This window comes from Solea solea, chromosome 8 (genome assembly GCF_958295425.1).
Source record: "Solea solea chromosome 8, fSolSol10.1, whole genome shotgun sequence".
Classification (NCBI taxonomy): domain Eukaryota; kingdom Metazoa; phylum Chordata; class Actinopteri; order Pleuronectiformes; family Soleidae; genus Solea; species Solea solea.
Window position 1 is genome coordinate 6,409,546 of NC_081141.1, and position 23,264 is coordinate 6,432,809.

General features: G+C 41.9%; 1 protein-coding gene across 1 annotated transcript in view; it reads right to left on the reverse strand.

Moving 5' to 3' along the window:
• The window catches only part of si:dkey-91m11.5 (PH_BCR_vertebrate and RhoGAP_Bcr domain-containing protein), a 38,186-nt gene extending 14,977 nt beyond the window's left edge, over positions 1-23,209 (reverse strand). The window contains exons 1-10 of the mRNA XM_058636634.1: positions 23,029-23,209; positions 21,936-22,194; positions 19,936-21,594; positions 6,876-7,057; positions 4,863-4,967; positions 3,830-4,015; positions 2,365-2,472; positions 2,078-2,138; positions 1,919-1,971; positions 1,685-1,825 (exon numbers count right to left, since the gene is read on the reverse strand). Of these exons, the coding sequence (XP_058492617.1) occupies positions 1,685-1,825; positions 1,919-1,971; positions 2,078-2,138; positions 2,365-2,472; positions 3,830-4,015; positions 4,863-4,967; positions 6,876-7,057; positions 19,936-21,283 (2,184 nt within the window). The 5' untranslated portion in view covers positions 21,284-21,594; positions 21,936-22,194; positions 23,029-23,209. The remainder of the gene's footprint in view (positions 1-1,684; positions 1,826-1,918; positions 1,972-2,077; positions 2,139-2,364; positions 2,473-3,829; positions 4,016-4,862; positions 4,968-6,875; positions 7,058-19,935; positions 21,595-21,935; positions 22,195-23,028) is intronic.
• Between the last annotated feature and the right edge of the window lie 55 nt (positions 23,210-23,264).

The following is a 23,264-nucleotide window of genomic DNA, read 5'->3' on the forward strand; positions in this document are numbered from 1 at the left end:
GTGGTTTCCCTCTGCATACTCTCAGTTCTGGTGGCCTGCAAACATTCAAACATGCTCGCTACTGTCCTGGTTTCAAAAAGAGGTGGCAGGGTTATATCCGCTTATTGTTTGGTGACACAGGCATGAGCACAAATAGTCAATTTTCCAATGGAAAAACAAATGGTGCCTCTGCACAGCGCTAACACCCTTCCAACACTGTAATCTGCTCCTGTTTTTTTTATGCATGATGAGGCATTGAGCACTGAGGCATGTACAAAAAGATGAGGCTCAACAAACACAAGGGTTTTAAATGGACTTGGTAATTACAGGCACATCTGATGCAAAGCATCAACAATGGGTGCACGTTTACTGAAGAGCTGATCACAATCTGCCCACAGGATTTCAGACTTCCTAAACAATAAAAAGAAGAACGTTCCCAAGAAATTTCTTTGCTTTAATATCCCACCCTGGTGGGCCGGGCCAGTTCCTAGGAAAAACAGAGGAAGTTCTCAGCCAGGTCATCTGAATCAGAGCCTTGAGATGTGTGCTGATGGAGTCAGGAAGCATAGTTAAGTTGGTACACACCCTGTATAAAAAGCCTGGTTAGAAAGAACTTGAAAAGGCGTCCTGCAGGTCATTTCTGGGAAGCAGAGTTGACACTGTGGCAGGGACGGATGGGAGTGAGCGTAGAGGTAATTGCTTGGTTTTCCTGGTTTGTGACACGAACAGCCTCAACTCCAGTGTAGCACAGGGCTTTGTCACAAGGTTCCACAACGCACCACTTCCTCCACAGCTACTGCAGACAGGCAGAGATGAGTCAGCCACGACCTGAGTCACACTCCTGTTTTACTGCAGCTTCCAGACACCTTGTGCTGTGAACTTTTTACGGTCAACGGTAAAGATATGGCACAAACTAGAGTCAGATATTATCTTGAATTTCTGAATGAATGCAGGTTTTGTCGTCAGGTCAAATTTGTATTTTTCCAGTGCTCTAGCTAACTAGAGGTGTTGTGTTAACAAATGTCTATTATTGTCTATTCAACCCATTCTCAAATGAGTTCACACAATTTAGTTTAAGTCTTATCAGCTCCATACATCACTCTCTCCGTGTTTCTCTGTACAGTAGTGTTTAGATCTTGAATGGCACGGGGACATTCGAGGAAGACAGTTGCAGTCGCGTATGACTGAAAACACAAATAAACACCCACCAAAAGTTTCAGAAATGAATTCTACTGCTCAAAAAACCCTGCCGTTCACCAATTATAAACAACAGAATAAACAACTCTCACCCCCACTCATCCCTGCTCTGCTGCTGTATACACACAAACACTACCTCAGTCAGGTACCTCTAGACAAAACCTGTTTCCAGCAAATAATGATAGCATTGATTCTGCTCATGAAAACCAAACAGAGGCAGAATAATGACATCAACATGTCACACTATGCTGCCTTATATGAACTAATCAGATCAATTAGTCATGTGATCAGTAAAACATGTGCTTTTCCCAGTGAAACATGTCAAAGGGGCCCTTTGGTAGCAAATCCAGTCTTGGCTGCCAATATGAAGGGAAAGTTGCCACTTGTTGATTTATGTACTAAAAAACATATTCTAATTAAAATAGATTTGTGCAGCGTTGATTTTTATTTGCAAAAAATACCTCATCAACCTGGAGTTGCTGTGGTGAAGTGGGACTATCACACTGACCTCTCCTTTCTTTACTGTCATGGACTGCCTGCGTGGCGTGATCTCTTCATTAATACTAGACAGGAAGTTCTGTGAGATGCGCAGGGCGTCTTGTAGCAGTGGATAATCTGGGTGGCTGGAGGGTGTGTGCTTCAGAAGGTCCTGGAATAGAAACAAAATGTGAAAAATGTAATTCCCCAAACTCTCAGAGTAGAGAAAATATCTGTCAGATTGTTGCCAGGCAAAGTGACTTACATGCAGAACAAGTGTGCTGCGCATCACTCGGTCCACGGGTTTGTAGAGAAGGGCTGTGGAGGAGGAAGAGTCAGTTGAACAGGCAGAGTGTCAGCTCATCTACTTTTAGCGTATATTGATTAATGTGGAGGCTGGACATTCATTTCACTCACTACTTACTTTCCAGTGAATTTTTAGCTGGCTGCTCTTTGCAGTCCTTTGTGCTTTTGACCTTGAGATTCTAGCAGGAAGATAACAACAGAGGGAATTGTGAGAAAAGATATACTGTCATTAACTCACAGCAACTGCCCCACGGTGCAATTAACACAATCAGCACCACTGTAAAAAGCTGCATGGCTCTTTGCACTGCTGAAAAAAAACTGCTCTGTCATCACTTGTCGTGGGCAGCTGTACAACATCAAACACTCGCCTGCTGCCGTCCTGCTGTGCATGGCATGATTTCATACCTCAGATATCTGTGCAAACTGAGCGTGAGCCTGGCAACACTTGTCCGCCGTCTCCACAGCAACCTTGTAGTTATCCACAAAGGCCCGGTACACTCCGAGCTGGCTGGCCTACAGCAGACAAGAAGACAGCACTGGTTAGATTTATTCCAAAAACTGCAAAGATAGATTTTATTAGGGCCATGAATTTAACTGGGTTTGCTGTGATGAGCCTCAAGTATGAGCTGGCACACTAGTTATGCAGAAGGAATTAATACCATTTGTGAAATATGATGTTGGCTCACATGTCTACACATAAATCCATGTATTGCATGAGTGTTTTTTTATACTTCAGCAGCACTGAGGTAGCTCTTATTCAGCGACCTCCTATAGAGCGTTTTGTTCTCCTTTATACTGCCTGTCATGTGGCGTAGGGAGGCTTTTATCTGGCCGGGAGATGACTCCAAGCAGTCTACTCATGTGTGCACTGAGTATTACTAACAGCCAAAGACTCCCACCTTTTTTAACCCTAAAAGTCTCCCTTCTTCCCAGCTATCATTAATGATCAAGGCATGGCATTTGACGACTGCTATAATTAGTTTCTGAAAGTTACCATCTTGACAAATGTTAGTCTGTTTGATCAAAAACCAACATGCAATTTGACACTGTCAGGTTTGAAGTTATTTAATGCTGGGTGTTCTTATCCAAAGGAGGATTTAAAGCAGCTGAAGGGGTTGCCTCACTGTACTCAGTTGAATGTGGTTGACTTCTTAAAACGTTTGATTCAGTTAAGCAAAGGTAAAAGTTTTAGATAATTTAACAACTACCACATTTCATTCAAATCAACTCATTGGATACTGAGTATTCCATTGGTCCCACTGCCTTGTGGTTGTTTGCCTGACGTGATGCTGCTGTGTTCAAGTTAGGTCAAAAGAAGTGGTAAAACAGGTTTATGTTGTCTCTGAAACATTGTCATGACATGTTTTCTTACAAATTAACACCTTGAACATATTGAAGACAAGCTACTGTAAATTACCATAACACATTTGAGATGATATGTTTAATTTTAATGGTGGGACGACCTGCTGAAGTTCAAACCGAACATTAGAATGAGGAAGAAATGTGATTTAAGTCACTCTGAATGTGGGTTGTTTGTTGGTAACAGACAAGCTGGTCTGAATATCTCAGAAACTGCTGATGTAGTGGGATTTTCACACACAACCATCGCTGGTGTGTAAGACAATGGTGCAAAACATATGAAAGGTTACTCTTTAAAAACAAAATATGGAGAAGATCCTCTCTGAATGCACAACATGTTGAACCATGAAGCAAATGGGTTACAGCAGAGCAAGACCACACCTTTTCGTGCATTTCGTGCCATGTTATTAAGAGTCATCTGTACCTAATAAAGTGGCCTGTGAGGATACAATATGATACCTTTTGCTCTATTGACTGCCCTGATTAAGTTAAAAAAATATTATCTTTGTACCAGTTTCTGGAAGAGGTCGCCCACACACTGCTGGTGGCTCCATTTCTGTACTCGGGGTAGCAGGGCGTCGTAGAAGTCCTTGTGGATCTCATGAAGCTCTGGTACTTTGAAGAAGATGGTCTCTATCTGCTGAATGGTCAACATTGGTTGGGAGGTTGTGGCAGCAGCCTTCAGAGGCTTCATGGGCTGGACGAATAAATGAAGAACGTCATTAATCTTCAACAGAAAACCCACGGGCAATGGGATGAAACAATTGCACAGTTTAAATAATGTTTTAATGAGGTAGCTTTTGGTAACATTAGCCAACACTGCCTTACAGTGTAGAGAAAACTGGCTTAGTAATCTGCTGTAACAGGTTACAGTAGGACAAGCACAAATGTAAATAATAAAATAAATTACATTAAGCTTCTACAGTTTCAGTTGTTTGCTAAACTCTGGCTTAACAAGGTTGTTAACTGAGTGACATGATTTAGGACTTCGGACAGTAAAACAACAACATCTAGCAAAAGTTAGCTAACTAGCTAATGTTATAAGCTACATCCTAGCAGACCAACACTATGTTTAATTCAGCAAAGTTGTGTTGTACTACATATTAATAAAGGAGTGTTATTTTGAAATATTCTATCAACACTTACTGTACATTCACAGCAATGTCATTTAAATGGCAATATCAAGCAAAATGTGCTGACTAAAGTAGCTCAAGTAAGCCACATACAAGCTCAAGTAAGTCTAGGAAAGTAGCACAGTAATGCTAAGGAAGTAGCATTGTTCTTACGAAAGTATTACCTTAGTTTGTTTAGTGTTTTTTATTTATATCATTTATTCTTATATTTAGACTTTTATTTTGTATTTCATCCTTGTATATTTTTGAATTTGACTTTAATCATAAGCTGAATGGCTGCTATAACATAAAGATTGTCCAAATTTGGGATCAATAACTCCATCTTTTGTTTAGATTTGTTTTGGGGGGGGTAGTGTGTGTGTACGTGCGTGTGTGTGTGTGTGTGAATTTTTAAGTTTAAGTTGCACATACTATGAGTAGGGCCTCCAGGTGGCCGAGGTAGGTCTCCTCACTGGCCAGGATTCCTGACAAAACCCACTTTCTCATCTCCAGTCCCTTCTCCTGATCCAAGTCCACCTGACACATACATAGTGCCAGGAGCAAACAATTGGAAAACAAGAAGAGAAGACAGGTTGACGTGTGATATGTGAAGTGTAACTCTTTAATAATAACCCACCCACACACCTCTGCTCCTCAGCCGCTGGGTGCAGATATTATTGTTGTTGGGACAGACCACATTTGATTAAACTCTGTGGATGTTTCAGATTCCAGGAGGCTTGCAACGCAGAATCCTAACATTCTAACGATGACAAATGTGTTTCTAGTAAAAGGGGTTGTTCCTCCTAAAAAGGTCAAATCCATCAGTCATCCTGGCAAAGGCTATCATGTCAAGTGCAAGATACTCACTGGGGCTGGAGGGACGGTATTGAGCTCTCCCATTATATTAACCAGATAAAGAAAGCAGTGTGACTGAGGCTTTGAAGATCATCAAGTGTGTACATCATGGCAGGGAATACCACAGATAGGCCAGAGGGGGAGGGGAGCCAGTTCTCTTTTTAACATCTGTTTGCCCACATGATGTTTGCTGAGCGTATCCAGTGTTTTTCAGCATCACTGTAACACGCTGCCATATGCTCGCTGCATCATGAACTCGGCAGGAGCAGCTGTTTTAATGCCTTGCTGAAGGGCATTCATTCTGGTGTTTTTCCCTGAAGGGACATTCCATTGATTTTACACATTTTAGCTTACTCATCATGAAGAGGAACACTGAGCAAGAGAAACCAGACCAGTTGTATAATGTCTAGAGGAGCCTTCAAACTTTTTGGGGACATCTATTCAACTTTAAGAAAGAATTCCCCTTTTCCTCTTTAACTGCCCTGTGTGCGATGGTCGAGGTAAAATTAATATTATCTTTTAAAGATGTTTCATTTTAAACTGTACAACTAATTGGTCAGCCTGTACAATGGGACACAGTGTGAGGAAAATACACTGAAACCCTCTGAAAAAAGACAGACAAACAACAACCAAAGATAAATGTGAACAAAATAAAGCAATGCAAGAATAAGAAAGAGCTCAACTGAAAAACCATCATTATTTAATGTGGTAGAAGGAGATGGGCAATGTGTGACACCTGGAGACGATAAGATACAGTGACAAACTACATGCTGAACTATGAATATCTTATTCATCTTGTTTGCATGTGTCTGTGAGCGTGTTATGACGGGTTCATGATTTTCCCCTTTGTTTTTGTTTACTATGTGCACATTATGGTTGCTACTGTGTTTGTTGTGCTGTCCAAAACTGTTGAAAACCAATAAACAGCCATGTTGCATCAAGGGGAAATGCCGCGTTTTAGAACCGAGGGAGGAAAAGAAAATGGCTATTTTGGCTTTGATTTTGACAATTCCTTTTACAATATGGTTTCAATCTTCTTTACTTTTTACTATTTGACTTGAGACTTTGAAGGAAATGTTAATTATTTGCTCTTGTTTATAGCTCATAAACAATCCAGATGAAAAGAATGGTTGTCTCCACATTACATTTGACATAAATTGCCTCCTGTGAGGATTTACAGAAAATCGTGTGGTTCATTTAATTGAACAAAACAAATAATATATGTTATAGAGCTCCCAACAAGCTTGCAGCAACGCACCACAGCATAAGAATAAGAAGCATAACCTCATGGTAACAAGGAAGCACAAGGTTTATGGGAAACATGGGTGTAATTACGTGAAACCATTGCAGTAAGACTGCCATGAGTTTAACTCAACAAAGGAGGAACAATATCAAGACAGACAAGAGTCATACAACACCAGGCACTATAATTACAAATATTCTACAGAGTACAAAGTAGCCATAGCGCGTGTTGAATGGTGCAAAGAGAAAGCAGTAAAGGACAATGCAGCAGAGAGGAAAAAAGAAGCAGCACAGACAAACAATAAACGTGTCAGACATGTTGACTGGGAGTCAAGACAGAAGTATTACCGACAGTGTGGATTCCAGAGAGCCTGAGGACTGGGTGTCTCGGCTACTCCGGCTTTTGGAGCGGAGCCGCGGAGAGGAGGACGGAGATCCAGTGTAGGACAGAGGGTCGTGGCGAGGCTGATGCTCCTCTGACTGCTCCAGGTCATATCTATATGGCAGAGGGGTCTCGTTGTAGGAAGCCTCTGTGGGAAACAAAGGACAATAGTCACATCGTGTGTTATTAAACCGTTAAATGATGTTCTAACCACAGAGACATGCTACTTCCTCTGTGGGTATGCTAATACTTTGGCACTTTAAGTGGATGATAAATGTTGATCCATCAAAACCATGATTTTATATATCATTCAGGGGTCGCGTTAACCGAATATTTTCCGTCATTGACCGTTTTTTTAAAACGGCGACGGAAAAATCTGAGAGCCATCCGTCATTTTGACAGATTGCAATTCACACCCCTAAAAACTATGTTGATAAAAGAGGTGAAAAAAGAGGGATAGATGCAGATGAAGGACAAACTCAGCCCTTGGCCTCAGCGGAGCGAGGAAGCGGCAGTAAGGAGGTTAGGCGAGTTCAGTGGGAGCGGGAGTTCTCCTGGCTGAGGAGGGAGGATAGAAAAATGTTGTGCGACAAAATAAAGATTTCCATCGGAGCATCTGAGCATAATTTCTGACCTGGACACCGTACTCAATGCATCTCGCTATCCTTGTAGTGCTGACAGCATGTTAAAGAGCTATGTACAGGAGGCTTTGGAGCGCGTCTGTGACCGGTGCAGCTGATCCACTGGTGCAGAAGGAGCGCATGTTGCGGGATTTCCTACCACGCGCAACTACGCGCAAGCAGGCACGCGATTTAAGTCCATGTGGACCAGAAGGAAGGTGTGAGACTGTGCGTTTAGGCCACAGGTTAACTGTTCATATTCCACTGCAATATGAACAATGCAATTGAATATGTCATTATTATCATTTAAAGTGACCGGTAATAATTGATTATGACGGGATTTTTATGACCCTGTCAGTCAAAATGACAGACAACGAAAAAGTCTAGCGCAACCTCTGATATCATTATGTTGTGTTGAATTATATCAAACGTATAGTTTGCTTTACTGCCTTCAAGTAGCAAAAACTCACACAAAAAACTGCACCGAGTCAATAACCACTGCTTTAAAGGTCCGGTGAGTAAGAATTAGTGCCATCTAATGGTGAGACTGCAGATCACTCACCTCTTTCCCAAACGTTAAGTACATTATAAAGGATGGTATTCAAAATATGAAATACTATACATTCTCTGTCTGGTTTGTCCATCTGAGCTGCCGTAGAATCATGGCAGCCTCAGTAATGGTAGGACATTGCCTAAATTTACACATAAAAGGCCAAAATAATTTCGATTTTAAAGGAATTCTACACATATACAAACATCCTTATAGGTTGCAATTTCTACCAAAAAAGAATACTAAATGTCACCCCCTCTACCTTTAAGACTAATGTTGTTATATGCTGCAGATATTTCATACAAAAGGCTTTTGAAGTCAATGATATATAGATGAATAACATAAGAGAGCAGAAAGAACAAAGTTGGTGTTGTGTTAATCCGCCCTGACCAGATTTCAATAAATGAACAGTTGAGAAATTGAGAGGACGTCCAACAGTAGAGGTCATAAAACACACGGCATGTGGTCTTTTCCTGTCAATTGTCTTTCAATTAAATCAGATAATGTTGTTTAACCTGTGACTGACATGAATCTACCCCATGAATCTGTGCCAGCCACTGAGAGTCTGCGAAAACAGCACGCGTGTTCTGTTCCTGCCTGCTGTGGTGTACAGTGCTTCGTTTCATGACTGATCAAACAGGTCTCTCAATCCAAAGAGCAACACACTTTTACCACCAATAAAAGATGAATAAAAGTGTGGAGAAACAGAGGGGAGACAGCTCCAAATAGTGGAAAAACAAGTCTAATAAGTCAGATGCATATGTTGTGATATTGGACTTTTAGGACACTCTGAAGGTGAGTCCTGTAATTACTGTGTCAGGCGCTACTGACTCACTGGGAACTTATCATTATTATCATCATTATCATCAAGAATGTGGCAGTTAAATGATGCATGGGACAGTTGTCATTTGACAAGTTAAGTAATGTGGAGGCAGGTATGAAAAAAAAAATAAAGGAGGCTTCAAAACCGGTTCATCTCAGTTTTCCGAAAACAGGAAAGAGAGGATTCCGGAAACGAGGGGATAATAAAACCAAGTCACTCCAGAGAGTCGTGGAAGAGAGGCAGACTGACAGGATGACATCAATATCTTTAAAACACAACAAAAGAAAGTGTGAGAAAAATAATGCCTGAATTCTAATGAATAATAAACCGAAAGGGTTTAGGCTGCTTAAATAAAGATTACATTAACAAACCATGATTTTCACAAATGGTTACGGCAACAAAAGATCTTTTATTTTAGGGATCTGATAATCGTGATACAAACATAGTTGCTACATAGTTATTATTCTGCCTCTGGTTGGTTAAACATAAACAATGATTTGTAAGCTACTGAAAACTCATGTGCAGAACACGTGCACATATTCAAACTATGGCTGCAGTGATAATCAATTGAGTGGGGAAACATTAAAACTTTGTCTGTACAGCTATTAGAATCCCTTTTGTATTGGTACATTCCGTGTCGATGTATGTTCTACAGTGTCAAATTACCTTTGATTGATTGGTAGCACCCAACAGGTGGAGGTTAATCATTTTAATTGCAAGCACATGCGTCGGAGGAGGAGTGACCTACATTATAAATGAGTTCTGACTTTGCAGAAGGTCTGAATGAAGGCTGAGATATCATTACTTATAAACATGTAGCAAGAGTGTGCAGGACTGTTTTCCCAATCATTAGATGCAGCCCATTTACATTTATAAATTAAAAAAAAGAAAGCATATGTTTCCAATGATATAAATAATAAAGTGAATTGCAATTATTTTGTTTAGGATAACAATGACTCATGATTCATATTGTTCCATGCCGAGTCAGCACTAGTTTTTACATGTTTCCATCCAAACAAGCTGTGACAATAGGACTCAAACACACACACTGGGGCTCAGCACAGGCAGAGAGCTGAATTGACTGCTTAAGGGAAGAGATTACTGCAGGCCAAACAGCTTCTGAGCACAGGGGGAAGTCCATGTGAAAGGCCACACTGTGCTCCAGTGAGATTATACACCAGGCCCGGCACTGGGTGAATAACACATCCTCTCATGGGCAGCAGTTTCAGCGCCGCAAATTATCTCCTTCCAAGGGAAAAGAAGTAGCCATGGCTTAGAAAAACACTATAAACAAGAGTAAACAATTGAAAAAAGAAGGATTAAATAGAATGATTGTAAAGTCTTCCATGCTGAGTCATCTGCGTCTCCTTTAAATACATGACACTCACTTGGCCATTGCAGTGTGAGAAAGAGGACATCACAATAGATGCACACAGAGTGTAGTGATCACATGAACCTCGCTGCTGAGGAAGTGTCCAGGCAGGTCTGTCCGGAAAATTCAGCAATTCATCTGCTTCAGAGCGGAAACAGGCTTTCTGCACAAGGTCATCCTTTCACAAACAGCTCCCTCTCTCCCTCTCTCTCTCTCTCTCTCTCCCAACACTCCCCATCATCCGTGGTCACCATGGCTGTCATAGTTACATACCACATAACCCTGAAAGGAATTTATAACTAAATGGAAGGATTGTAAACGGTCTGTAAATCATCTGTAGCTCAACATGCATTTGTTTGTTAAGACCTGACATTTCTCCACCACTCTTTTCTGTGAAACCTTTTGTTTGCTCTGATTGTGAAACACTTTGAAAGCCTTTTTAAAATGAGCTGAGCAAATACACCTGAGTAAAGGTTGCCCTTTAAAATGTCAAATGACCTGCAAAAGTATTTCTATTTCACATTCGTTTTTAATATGAATAATTTGCAGCTGCTCTCAGTGAAATCCTTTATTTGAAATACATGTTAAATATCTCTATAGGCTGATCTAGATCAGTGTTTCTAAAACATGATACACAGGGACACACTTTCTAAAAATAACAATTCACTGTGACCCACTTCACTATATTAACCGTGACATAATATAATTTTTCCGACTTTAACTTCCATTTCTGTGACTATAATATTAATTTAAAGAAGAAATTAGCCACAATTTCGGCTTCATTGTCAAGCTTATGTGTAAGACTGGGGGAAAAAACAGCTGATTTATTTGGTGACTCCTAAAAGACTGTGGTCCTCTCTGCTCATAAGGTTCAGCTGTCCGTCAGTGAGGTAAAAACCATATACATTAGGGTATGTAATAAATGCATGTTGTCGGTAAACACCAGAGAAGCTTGTACAGGGAAAATCAGCAGTTGTGAAATCCTCAGAGCAGCCTGTCTGCCACCAACAATCACTGCACCCTTAATAATAAGTCACTTCAATAATCTTTCTTCCTCTCTCTGGTGCTCAGCTGGTTGTCTTGCTCATGTGTGCAGTACAAGCCTAATGTGATTGGCTAATGAGATGTTTCTGTTAAAGAGCAGCTGTACAGGTGTTCCTAATAAAGTGACCACTGGTCGCTAGACAGGAGGGATAAAAATAAAGAGTAGAACTAGTTTAGAAAGAATCACAGAAGAGCGTGACCAAGTCGTTTTGGCCGTTCAACAATCCGTCCTTCACGTCTAAAACCACTAATTGCAGCGTCTTAAAATGGTTTCAACTTTCCCACAGACCGCTCATAAACATATTCTAATAACATTATATAAGACTGCTGAGCCCAGCAACTACTGTGTGTGGAGCCAAGCTGATTTTTCTCTGTAATCCCGTGTTACTTCAGGTTTTTCAAGAATTTTATTTGAGTGTATTACCACATGCCAGAGTCTCACAGAGGTCAGACTACTGCGAATGATGAAAAACATCTCTGCTTTCCCACAGTTCTGCCCTGAATGCTGCATTTTAAGATAGGGCTCAAGGATAAACAACGGGCTCTCCATCATCAGTCATCATGAAACACTTTTCCTTCCTGCAGCACGAGGACTCGGGGCCATGTTCAGGGGAACAATCACAGCATGTTAGATGACCTACTGATGACAAAGCAAAGATGCATGCAAGGCCCTAATCCTAATCCACAGAGATGAACTATGGTAAACAGATGTGCAGAGTCACAGCAGTAATCATGTGCTCTGACAACAACACAAGCAAAACAGAAGGAAAATGTATTTTAATGTCAAGAAAACAGAATACTGTCAAATACTGTCACCTAGCAGCATTATTATAAAAGCACTGACCTTCATATCAGGTCTTCAATTATGTGGAATCAATGCAGCTGATCACTATATATTATATGATGTATTCTTTTTTCTCATCAACTGCAGTTAAATGACAACATTAACAATATTAGTTGCACTGATTCATTTGAAATGAAAAAGGTCGTCATAAAGCGTATCTTTGTCAAATAAACAATGTCTTCTGGAAACAACCATCCAACCAGTTCCCAAAAAGAGTAAAGAGGTCTATGGGATTCAAATAGCAGCATCCATCAGTTCCCATTTCACCAGTGGGAAATGGCACAATGCTGTTGCTGCTGCCCACACAATGATTGATCACTGATCATGGATTTATATAGCTCAAGGGGAACAAACTTGTTTTCAAAATGTTCGGACAGAGAGGAATAATCAGAGGCCACTTACCGTTCCCCCACAGTGAACATATTGACCATGTACACAAAGATCACTCAGCTGATCAGGGACAGGATTTAGATCACAAACTCCTAAAAATAAACCCCACATTGCAAATGTGCTGATCGATCCAGCACAGAAAAGGCTGGAAGTGAGATTTAAGCATCTATAATTTACCGGGGGGGGGGGGGCTCTCTGTCACCTCTCTAATGGCGGTATAGATCTGGAGAGGAAAGTTGCACATTTGGAATAAAAGCAGCACAAGATGCCAATGTGTTAAAAGCTTAGCACCACTTTATGGCTCCAGCAAATAGATTCTCCTCCAGACGGGCCGGTCACTGGGGAAACAGTGCTGGCACAGCCAGAGCAAACAGAGGGGAGACAGCTGAAGGGTCAGAGACATTAGACGCAGTAACTTTTCATCACATTACCTGCTAATCAAACCCTCAACCTTCCCAATAAAAGATGACTCACTCTACTTTCTGAGCCAACATCATTCCTCAGATATAGGATGTGTCTCCCCTGACCACACGAGACCAGATGTGATCCATATTCTACTCAAACACACACTGATGCCATCATGTCTGTCTGTGAGGACAAAATCATGTGTCTGATACACACGTCTGTATGTTGGGAAGAGATAAGTGAATCAGACATCATCACCATCATCACATACGAGCTCATCTGAAGTGTCTGCTGTGCTGGGAGGTCCTTTAAACCACAGAGCTGGTGAAACCTCGGAGGCCCACCTGCACCACCACCACCAGCAGCCGCCTCTGATCTGCAGTCTGAAATTAGTGGCAGTCATTGAGCAGTGTTGGTCAGAAGGGGCCGCTCCGCCCGGCACACCTACTAATCAGGGTGTGTTGAAATAGCTCATGGTGGCCACAGCACTGCTCGTAACGTGCTGCATAACAGAGAAAATCAAAGCACAATAATTGTTCCAGTCTGACAATGGAACACAGATCAGCTTATTATTGGGATTTTATCTAGTAATTATTCTGAAAAGCCTATAAAGTGTGTTGGAATGTGGCCACAGTCTTTCACCTCTGTAGCTTTTATTGTGAACATTTTTTAGAAATGGAAGCAGCCCCATAAACTGCAGCAGTGACAGACCTCACCTGATGTGCTTTAATGTCAGCGGCTACGATGTAATCTGCCTACAAACACATGTTTTACAGCATTTAGTGGGTTGAGGCTACTGGTGTACACTCAATCATTCATTCCTTCATTGTTACCTCCACATGAAGGTCACGGGCAGCTGGAGCCAATCCCAGTGGACATGAGAGGGGAGATCATGCAAACTCCACACAGAAGGAGATCTGAACCGGCAACCTTATTAGCCACTGGATGACTGTGTGGCCGGCAGTGTGGGCTACATCACACATGACACATTCAGAAATTAGCTTTAGTCTGCTCCACTACAAAACATGATGATCAGTGTTGTCTTCATGGAAACACAAATAACTATACAGTAAAAGTCTGAGTAATTCAGCTTTGATCATCTATTTCATGTTTCATGATCATGTTTTTATATCTGTCATTAAGAGAGGTCGAGAGGAAGACAATACAAGAACATTGCACACACTAAAGGTCTGTCTTTCCAATGCAATAAACACATTTATTTCAATAAAAATGTATAAATACAGTTTTGGTTAAGATTAATAAATAATAATTGGCTGATGCGTGAATTAAAAAAAACAATCTCTAGTTGTTACTAAGCAACCTGTGAGCTGCTGTGATGACTGACGTTGTAAAACAAACAACAACAAAAAAATCAGCACAGCGTTTCCCTCAAAGCTGCTTTGCTACTTGTTGTGTGTGTGCGGAAAAATAATAAAAAAAAATAAAATGAGTGTGTGTGCATCCACGCCTCACCACCTGAGTCAGGATCTTCATCAGGATAATGGAGGAGGGTTCAAAGCTTATGTCAAGTGTACAAAGACCTATTTGACCCAAGTGGTGCTCTGTGAGATTGGATTTTATACCAGTTTGTGTTATTTGTGTCTTAAAGACGCGGCATGTGAACGACCCCTTCATCTGCCCGCTGTAAAATCCTAGGACAACTAAAAAACACTGGACTGGCCCTTTAATGGAGCCAAACATCAGATTCACTTGTCATCGTCCACTCATGCGGACTTGAACATTCTAACTAAAACAAACTCTGCTGTCCAGTGACACAACAGCACGCAACACGGGTCAGGCTGGTGTGTGAGAGGTGAGCTCATACAACACACACACACACACACACACACACACACACACACACACACACACAACAAGCAGCTGAGACATTCCATAAACACTTGGTCTGCCAGCAGCAGCAGCACAGAGGGCCCTTTGAGAGGAACCAGGGTGGGGAGCTGAGATTGCTGAGCACGAGGGAGGATCATTGAGCTGAGGGATGCCGGCAAGCTCATAAACATACCAGAGATATTATGGTTTATCTATGGAAACGTGTATGTCAAGTCTGTGGATAAATGAAGGAGCTCATAAGAAAAGCCCGTGTGAATTGTCTTTCTTAATTTTTGAACTGTTCTGTGATTGGACAAACGGAACAAAAAGACTATTCATGGTGTAGCTGTGAGAGCAGCTGCCCTGCTGTACTGATGGCCTGCCAGCTTTTCACCACTTTATTCAGTACACTGCACAGAGGAACAGGTGCCTCACTTATACACACACACACACACACACACACACACAGCACTTCCTCTGGTAGGCGTACATTTACTCCAGGAGAGGGAGAGGCTGAATTCTTCTAAACCTCAGATGTTGATGCTCAGGTACAATGACAGGTCTGTCTGAGCTGAAATATTCACGAGTCAGGAGTGAGTCCAGTGTGAAATCTGCAGTGTCTATGTCTGGACTGACTTCATCCACTTTTCTATTAATGTCAGAGGGGACAGCAGAGAAACATGTGTAGCCCTGATTTCAGTTGTATGTTATATTCTGACTACTTTCCTTCAGTATGATGCACTCACTGGCTGCTGTGTTACTGTACGTACACCTACTCGACTGCTTGTTAACACAGGTCCCGCTTCTGTCCAGTTAATCACATTCATCAAAGCATCTAGACACGGTCAGGACGACCTCGTGAAGTTCAAACCGAGTATTTACGGACAGAAAATATCCAATGAGCGTCAGTTCTCAAGGCAACAGAAACTTAACAGTGATTCAAATACACACACAGCAGCACAGGACCACACCAGTGTGCTGTGCTAATAAAGAGGGCAGTGGGTGTATTTTCTACATGGATAAGCGCAACACCACCAGAGCTGTTATGGAAATATTCAAAACATAACATGCAGGTAGAATATTATTATATTTTTCAGGGTTATTCATTGTCTCTGCTTTTTCAGGTCTCCCTCTCCAAACACACAGCACACCAGACAAAGTCTGCTTAATATTAATTGTAAGGAAATGAACGTCTGCACTTCTGTGTCCATCCATGGCTTGTGAGTGAATATTGGGAGTTAGTTCACCATGATAAGCAGTAGGTGGGGCAACAGTCCAGGTCACCACTGAAGTATAAGGAGTTCCATGACGTTGTAAATAAAGATCAAGCAAGACCAAAATGCTGCTTCCATCTGTTATTGTAATAATATTTGTTTCTGAAATGTGGAAGGTGAAGTGAAGTTTCAGTCACGTGATCATCACCTGCCATATTTCAACATGTCCACCTCTCTAAAGAGTAAAACCTTCAAATAGTTTATTATCTATTTACCTTGTGACCACGCTCTCACTCCTGTCCACACCCTCTCACTGTCATACATTAACCAGGAGGTAGCCTCCATGCACAAGCTAGGACAGAGAGCTGGGGCCACAGGCATCAGCATCAGTGCCATGACGATAATGAATTATGGCAAAAAAGGCTCATCTGAGAGGTGGCCTCCTTTAAGACTCACAGCTAATCAGCCGCTCTATTCACAGCCAAGTGTGACCATCAGCCTAGATAACCAGAAACCAGGAGAAAACAGTTTTTCTTCTATTTATCGCAAAAAAAATCCCCTTAAGATATGTCCGTTTTAACTCAATGATGCGGCTGAGTCGCAGCAGGACAAGTGCGCGTTTGTCTGTGGCGTCTCTTACGCTGAATTAGTCCGTTTTTCCGAGGCAGAGCAGACTGACATCATGTCACACATGAACGTCAACACTGTGTCTGCCTGCTCAACAGTTCCCATGTTCCATGACATTCACTCACCGGCCACATTATTAGGTACACCTCTTCCACTGCTCGTTAAGTAACAATTATCTAATTAGCCAATCACAGGGCAGCAAGTCAAGATGATTGTTCAGTTTGAACTGAACATTCAGAGATTTACATTTTAAACGTGGCATGGTAGTTTGTTACAGATGGGCTGAGTATTTCACAAACTGCTGATCTAATGACATTTTTACTCACACCCATGTCTAAGGTTTACAAACAATGGTCTGAAAAGGAGAAAATATCCAGTGAGCTGCAGTTTTCTGAGTGATAATGCCTTGTCAGAGCATATTGACTAGAATGAGATAACCTCAAATAACCACTTGTTACAGGGTATGAAGACCATCTCTAAACCCACATGCTGATGGTCTACAGCAGCAAAACACCAGGGGCAACAACTTAAGCTGTCCCGTGTACCTAATACAGTGGTCAGTGAGTGTAAAGTCTAATGTACTGTAGGTAGCTTTGTCAAATAGTTACACAATGTGTGGATGTGGATGTGTAGCACAAAGCACCTTCATAACCTTGAGATTAAGTTAGTTTAACTAGGCCACAGTTTTAAACACACACACACATTCACTCACTAACACACACACAAACGCTCCCTGAAAGTCACTAACCACAACAAAGAACAGTTTATTGCAAAAACTTGTTTCAAACTGGCTGCCAGGCCCAGGCTTAATCCAGCGCCGTGCACAGTAATGTTATTACAACATCAGAAACTAAATCCAGACTTCTGCTAATCCACAAAGCAAAGTCCACTCAAAGCAGCTGTGCCATTATAACAGAGAAACTGTCCTCTGGACAAAAAAAGTGGCACCTCAAGGTCTCACATTGTGCCGCGTGGTGGTTTAATAAGCAGATGTGAGAGTGGACAGGGTTCACTGAGAGGGGAACTCCACTGATTTCACACATTAAAAGGTCAGTTTACCGGCCACAATCTATCGTGGTGGCGTTTAACCACTGAGGCTTTTACTGAGATGAAGTTGAAAGCTTGACGTAAATCTGGTAAGATAAACTAGAGTTGACTTATTTGGAGATCAGGCTGTGTCATGTCTCGACTGAAGATTTGTCAAGTCCAAACAAACGCACCCTGATGACATCACAGCCGAAGAGAAAGTCTGCTGTACCAGACAGAGATGGAATAGTGGAATTTTTATCTAAAAGGTCCAGTGTGTGTAAGAATGAATCAAAGAATCTAATGATGCAACTACTCCATCCTCCCTTTTTGAAGCACAGCTTCACATTCCAAAAAAGATGTCATTCTTCTTTGTTAGTGTAGTAAGCTTTCGCGTCAGCGCACCAGCTCGTTAGGATTAGGATTGTTGTCACTACATGGACGCCCAAAATGCAGATAAACCCTCCTAAACGTTACACACTGCAACTTTAAGCATGTTTCATATGTGTTTATTTATCCTGTGCATCTGTTCTGTCCTACTTATTTTTTCTGTACATGGCAGAGAGTGTGACGGTAAGTGATCCAGATCGAATGGATTTGGACGTTTGGACAGTCATCGGAGCGGCGTGCTGGCTTACACTTCATGCTGATTACAACACAGACGATCTGCTTGTCTGTCACATGCTTTGTGTGAGAGAGCTGTGGACGGGATGGCCTTATATAACAACACACTGCTTAATCTGGGTTCAGATGCAGAACAATATTTTACAGCTACAATCCTAATACGCTCACTGTGTTATTCCCAATCCCGATGTTGCTGAAAATGTGGTCTTGTCCGGCAACAACGTGCGTCCTCGAGTGTCGCACACTTTGACAAAAGACTCGCTCCTGCTTCGCTTCTTGTCCTTGGCATCCCCGCACTGCCCAGACCACTCTCCTTATCCCACTTAACATTGTTGCATTGTTAGCACGTCAATACTACACTATGTGAGTGATGCTACTATTGTGTTGAATACATAACAACAGGAAACAGTAATGGCCGGCGTTTTTGAGCTGCGTGACACACTTAAGGCCCTCTTGATCCTCTTTTTTTCACTGACTTGTCGGGGCTTTTTCCAACCCGACCTCCTGTAACAAAAGAACCTCCCTAAATTTATCACGCTAGACAAACCCCTTTAAGTTAATTACTCAGCACCAAGGACAACAAAAGTGATGCGTGCTGACATGAAAACACTCAGCGTGGACAGCCTGAGGGCGGCCTCAGTAAGAGCATCTCTGTGAGAGAGCAGCACTCAGCGGGGCAAAGAGCAGGAGAGGGTGAAAAGGACAGGGAGGGCCTACTTCCAAAAAAAACATTGCTGAGAGAAACCACGATGGCAATAGGTTAATATTAAAGATCAGCATATGTAACCTGGATGCTGTCTGTCCAAACATAGATAGTTGTTGTTTGTTTTGAAGTGAAGTTGTTTGAGTTATTGACAAATTTTTGACACTCAGCACTCGCTTCTGCACCAAAGTCCATCAAGAGAATTGGGAGCTGTTAGTTTAGAGCTACCCCATTTAGTAAGTTTGTGTCAACAAAGTCACTCGTCCATAACATTTGAATTTAATAATGGATAATCTCAAACAACCACACATTCAAAACTTGAACTATGCCTTTACGTTTTGTTTTGGTGCAAAGTCTAATCGTGAATCAATTAATGTAAAGATTTAAAAACTATAAAGTCACACACTATGATGATGCCGTATTGGAAGGGGAAGGAAAATAAAATTCTCATTCTCATTCCAATGGAATGCAAAGATACTTTTTTTGTCACCTGTTTCAAGAAATCCATGAGCAAACCAAAAAAACATAAAAATAAAAAATAAAAATAAAGTGCAAAACATGCCAAGATATACACCCATGAACAACAGAACAGGCGTGGTTCATTCATAACCCTCTGTACTGACATTTAAAAGTTATTTTGAACTTTTAAAGTATTATTTTGAACTTTTACATTTTGAATTTTGAATTATTCTCCATTGGTTGAGGAACCATAACGATACCATGAGTTTGTACGTCTATTGTTATGGCTGATCGATGTATTTTAGGATGGTTTCTCAGGTCAAAGAGATCAGTTTTTCTATGCAGATGCATATTACAGAGCGTGCTCAGGCATCTCCAGGTCTGTGATCATCAGAGTGGGGTTTTAATGTGACATTTAGTACTTTATAATCAGTTCATATAAGAAGACTTTTCTGCTTTTAATCCTGAAAATGAAAGGTTGTGCAGTGATCTTACCCAGATCTCCTTGAAGACTGTTGTCATGGGAGGTCCTGCTGGATGTGGTGGAGTCCCCATCACTGGGCCACACCTGGCCTGTTTTACGGCCCCCGATGACCTCAGACCCCATCATTGCGTGCTCCTTCAGATGCTTCTGAGAGAGAGGTGTGGGGGGGCTGCTGCTATCAAAGGACTTCTGGGAAGGCGAGCGGCTCTTCTCCCTGTACAGCGGATAGGTAGTGGGACTGGGGGACACATGGCTGGACTGGCCTGAGGAGAAGTCCTCTTCGCTGGATGTCAAGTTCTCGTTGGAGCTGCAGTCCGGTGTGTAGCCTCCTCCTATGTCATCAAAACTGCCAGGAGAGTATGAGCGCCTGGGCCAGGTCAGGTGCTCGTCCTCGTCGATGCTGTGGTCCCTGATGTGGATGACCCGGGTGTCCCCTTCAGCCATCATTCCTCCAACATACACACTCGTGTATGGCTGGCAATCCGGCGGCTGTCGCTCAGACTTTCCCCCAGTGGCCGGGATCACACTGCTCTTCAGGAAGTGTGGGTTGACCTCTGCGTATTCATATGATCCGTTATGGCTACACTTCCCCTCAATGGATCTGCCTCTCTGAACAGCTTTGCTGACGTCTCCTGTGGCAGTTGACTGGTTCCCTGTGAGGGAGTACAAGGACCTTTTACGCTCTATCTGCATGGCCTGACAGCCCAGGGTACTGATCTTGTCCGAGACCTCTCTGTCATTAACTTTGACCAGCCCTCGCTCGTGATGGTACTCCATGTTCACGTAGAAGGGCTTCTCCTGGCCGCCCACCGTCGGCAACCCTCTGCCCTCGCCATCAGTGTGAGAGTTGGCTCTCCTGATGCGCTCAAAGTTGGACCTCAGAGCTGCCACCGAGCCTGTGCCCACTGGGAAATCAGGCGTATCTGACTCATGGCCGACCGGTGACACCTCACCCTTCTGTTTGGCAGGGGAAGCACCATACACCTCTCCTTCTGGGTGTTGTTTACACCTCACTGTCTTCACATGTCCTCTCTGCTGCTGCTGCTGCTGCTCCTCCTCATCTGCGTGGGATCTCTGGTTGTCTGGACCACAGTGCAGATCTCCCTCTGTCCTCTGGGCTGTCCCTTTAAACCCCCACCTCTGCCCATCGTAAGACTTCCTCTCTTTTGCCAGAAGAGTCTGCAGGTAGATCATCCGAAAGCGCTCCTTGTTCACGTCCTTCTCCAGCTGCCTGATGGACGTCTTGCATTTGTCCAGCTCCTGTTCAATGTCCCCCATTGAGTTCAGATCCATGCATGGGGGGTCAGACTCTGGGAACTGGGCTCTCCATGCCTCCACAAACCCCACAGGTTCAACCATTTTTCAATAAAATGTTCACTCAACTAACTTTAACGCATAGCAACATTTGTGAAGAATGAACTTGACTTTAAAACTTAAAGGCTCCATGGTTTCACTCTTCAGAGAGTAAGGTCTTCTCCAGAGTGAGGGTATTTACTCACAAACATCACAATAAAATCCCTCAGGTTGTTTACTGTCGTTGTGTCTCTCCTTTTTTTCTGTTCTCCGCAGGTTTGCTTCTGTCCTCGTCTGTGTTTGCTGTCACTCTGCCTCGCTCTGCGCTGCTTTTTACTCAGCAGCACAAAGAGGAGGAGCCACATGGATCCATGAGACTGGAGTGTGGAGCACACACACACCCACACACACACACAGGAGGGGAAAACAGTGATTATTTTGGTTACTTATCGAAAAGTAAACTATGTGACAGAGGGAGTCACAGTAGGACATGTTGGAAAACGCGATGACAGCGATGAAACACATAATTACGTGTCTTATTTAAAGTAGTCAGTGAATGAGACAAGCTAATAAACAGCTTTAAGAGTGTTCGGTACAGCAAGGTTTTGTGTCGACTCTGCTGAAGTTAGATGCAGATATTTTACGTTATTAACCTCAAACTAAACATTGCTTTTCTTCTGAATTGCTTATTTAAAAATAATTCATATGTTTTTCTTACCCTCTTGTTCGTGTTATATCAGCAGTACACTTGTCCTTACAGTTGTTTTTCCTCTGAAAGCTGAACTTCGCTGTGTTTCAAAGGCTGACAATGGCGCCTCCTGACGGCTCACACGTGCACACAGTTGTGTCCAACAGTATGGAACTGCAGGTCCGCAGGCAGCACTTTCAGGCCCACAGAATGAAGCCCCTCATTTTTTCCACGACAGCGCCACTTAGTGACTGGGCGGTGCAATTGCAGCAGTTTCAGGCCCTTTCATCTTTTGACGACAACATTATTATTATTATTTACTTTAGACCACTTGTAAGGCAATACAGACAAAATAGCAGCCAAACGAATTTGAACCAATTAATTTAAAACAGAATGTTTAACTTATACAGATAAGACATTTAAAATGTATTTACATTGTTAGCTTATTAAAAATGTCACACAATCTCATCATTCCCCAAAAATGTATATCTAATTTTAAACAAATTACTTACACTGTGTTTGGTGATGCTCATGTTTGCAAGTAATATATATATATATAAAAAAAATGACAATATCATTTTGGTTAATGAGCTTCTTCATACAGGTGTTTTAACCTTTACAGAACCAATGCTGTTCATTTAGGGCAGCTGTGACATAAAATTCTTGATTTTATTTTTTATTTTGTATACAGTTTTGTAAATATTTTGGTTCATTCATGTATATGTAAGACTGCGAGTACTGTATGTCTACTAATGTGCACAGTATAAAATAATATTAGTTATATAATAATGAAGGCTGTCATGTAAATGTATGAACGTTACGACAAATTAACGTTTGAGAAGGTTCTCTAAAGGTTGAATGAAGGTTGTGACAAAGTAACGTTCTGGGAACCAAATGTGCAACCAAAAACATCAACCACAGGCGAACCTACAGCAGGAGGAACCTTCAGGGAACATTCCCACAACCAACAGGGAACGTTCCCAGAGAGATTGTTAGCTGCGGCTGCTTTTCTCTTAATATATATAGAATAATATAATAATTATTTACTTATTACTTATTTATTTATAGTTATTGATTTATGTTGGTGAAGTCTACATGTATTATGTATGATTACTTAACTGACCTTTCTTCTCTGGAGAAAAACTTCTTCAAAGGACAAAGACTTCAAACATCAGCCTCTGGACAGTTGAGCTGAAAGACTTTGGGGAAACACTGATTAAGATCCATTTTATCCACATGAAAGATTTAGTGAATCTTTGTCAGCTGATTGATCACACAAACAAACAAACAGGCAGTTACATGGATGTATTATAAGAACTGGATAGAGCACCGCCCCCTCTGCCTTGAAGACAATTTTGT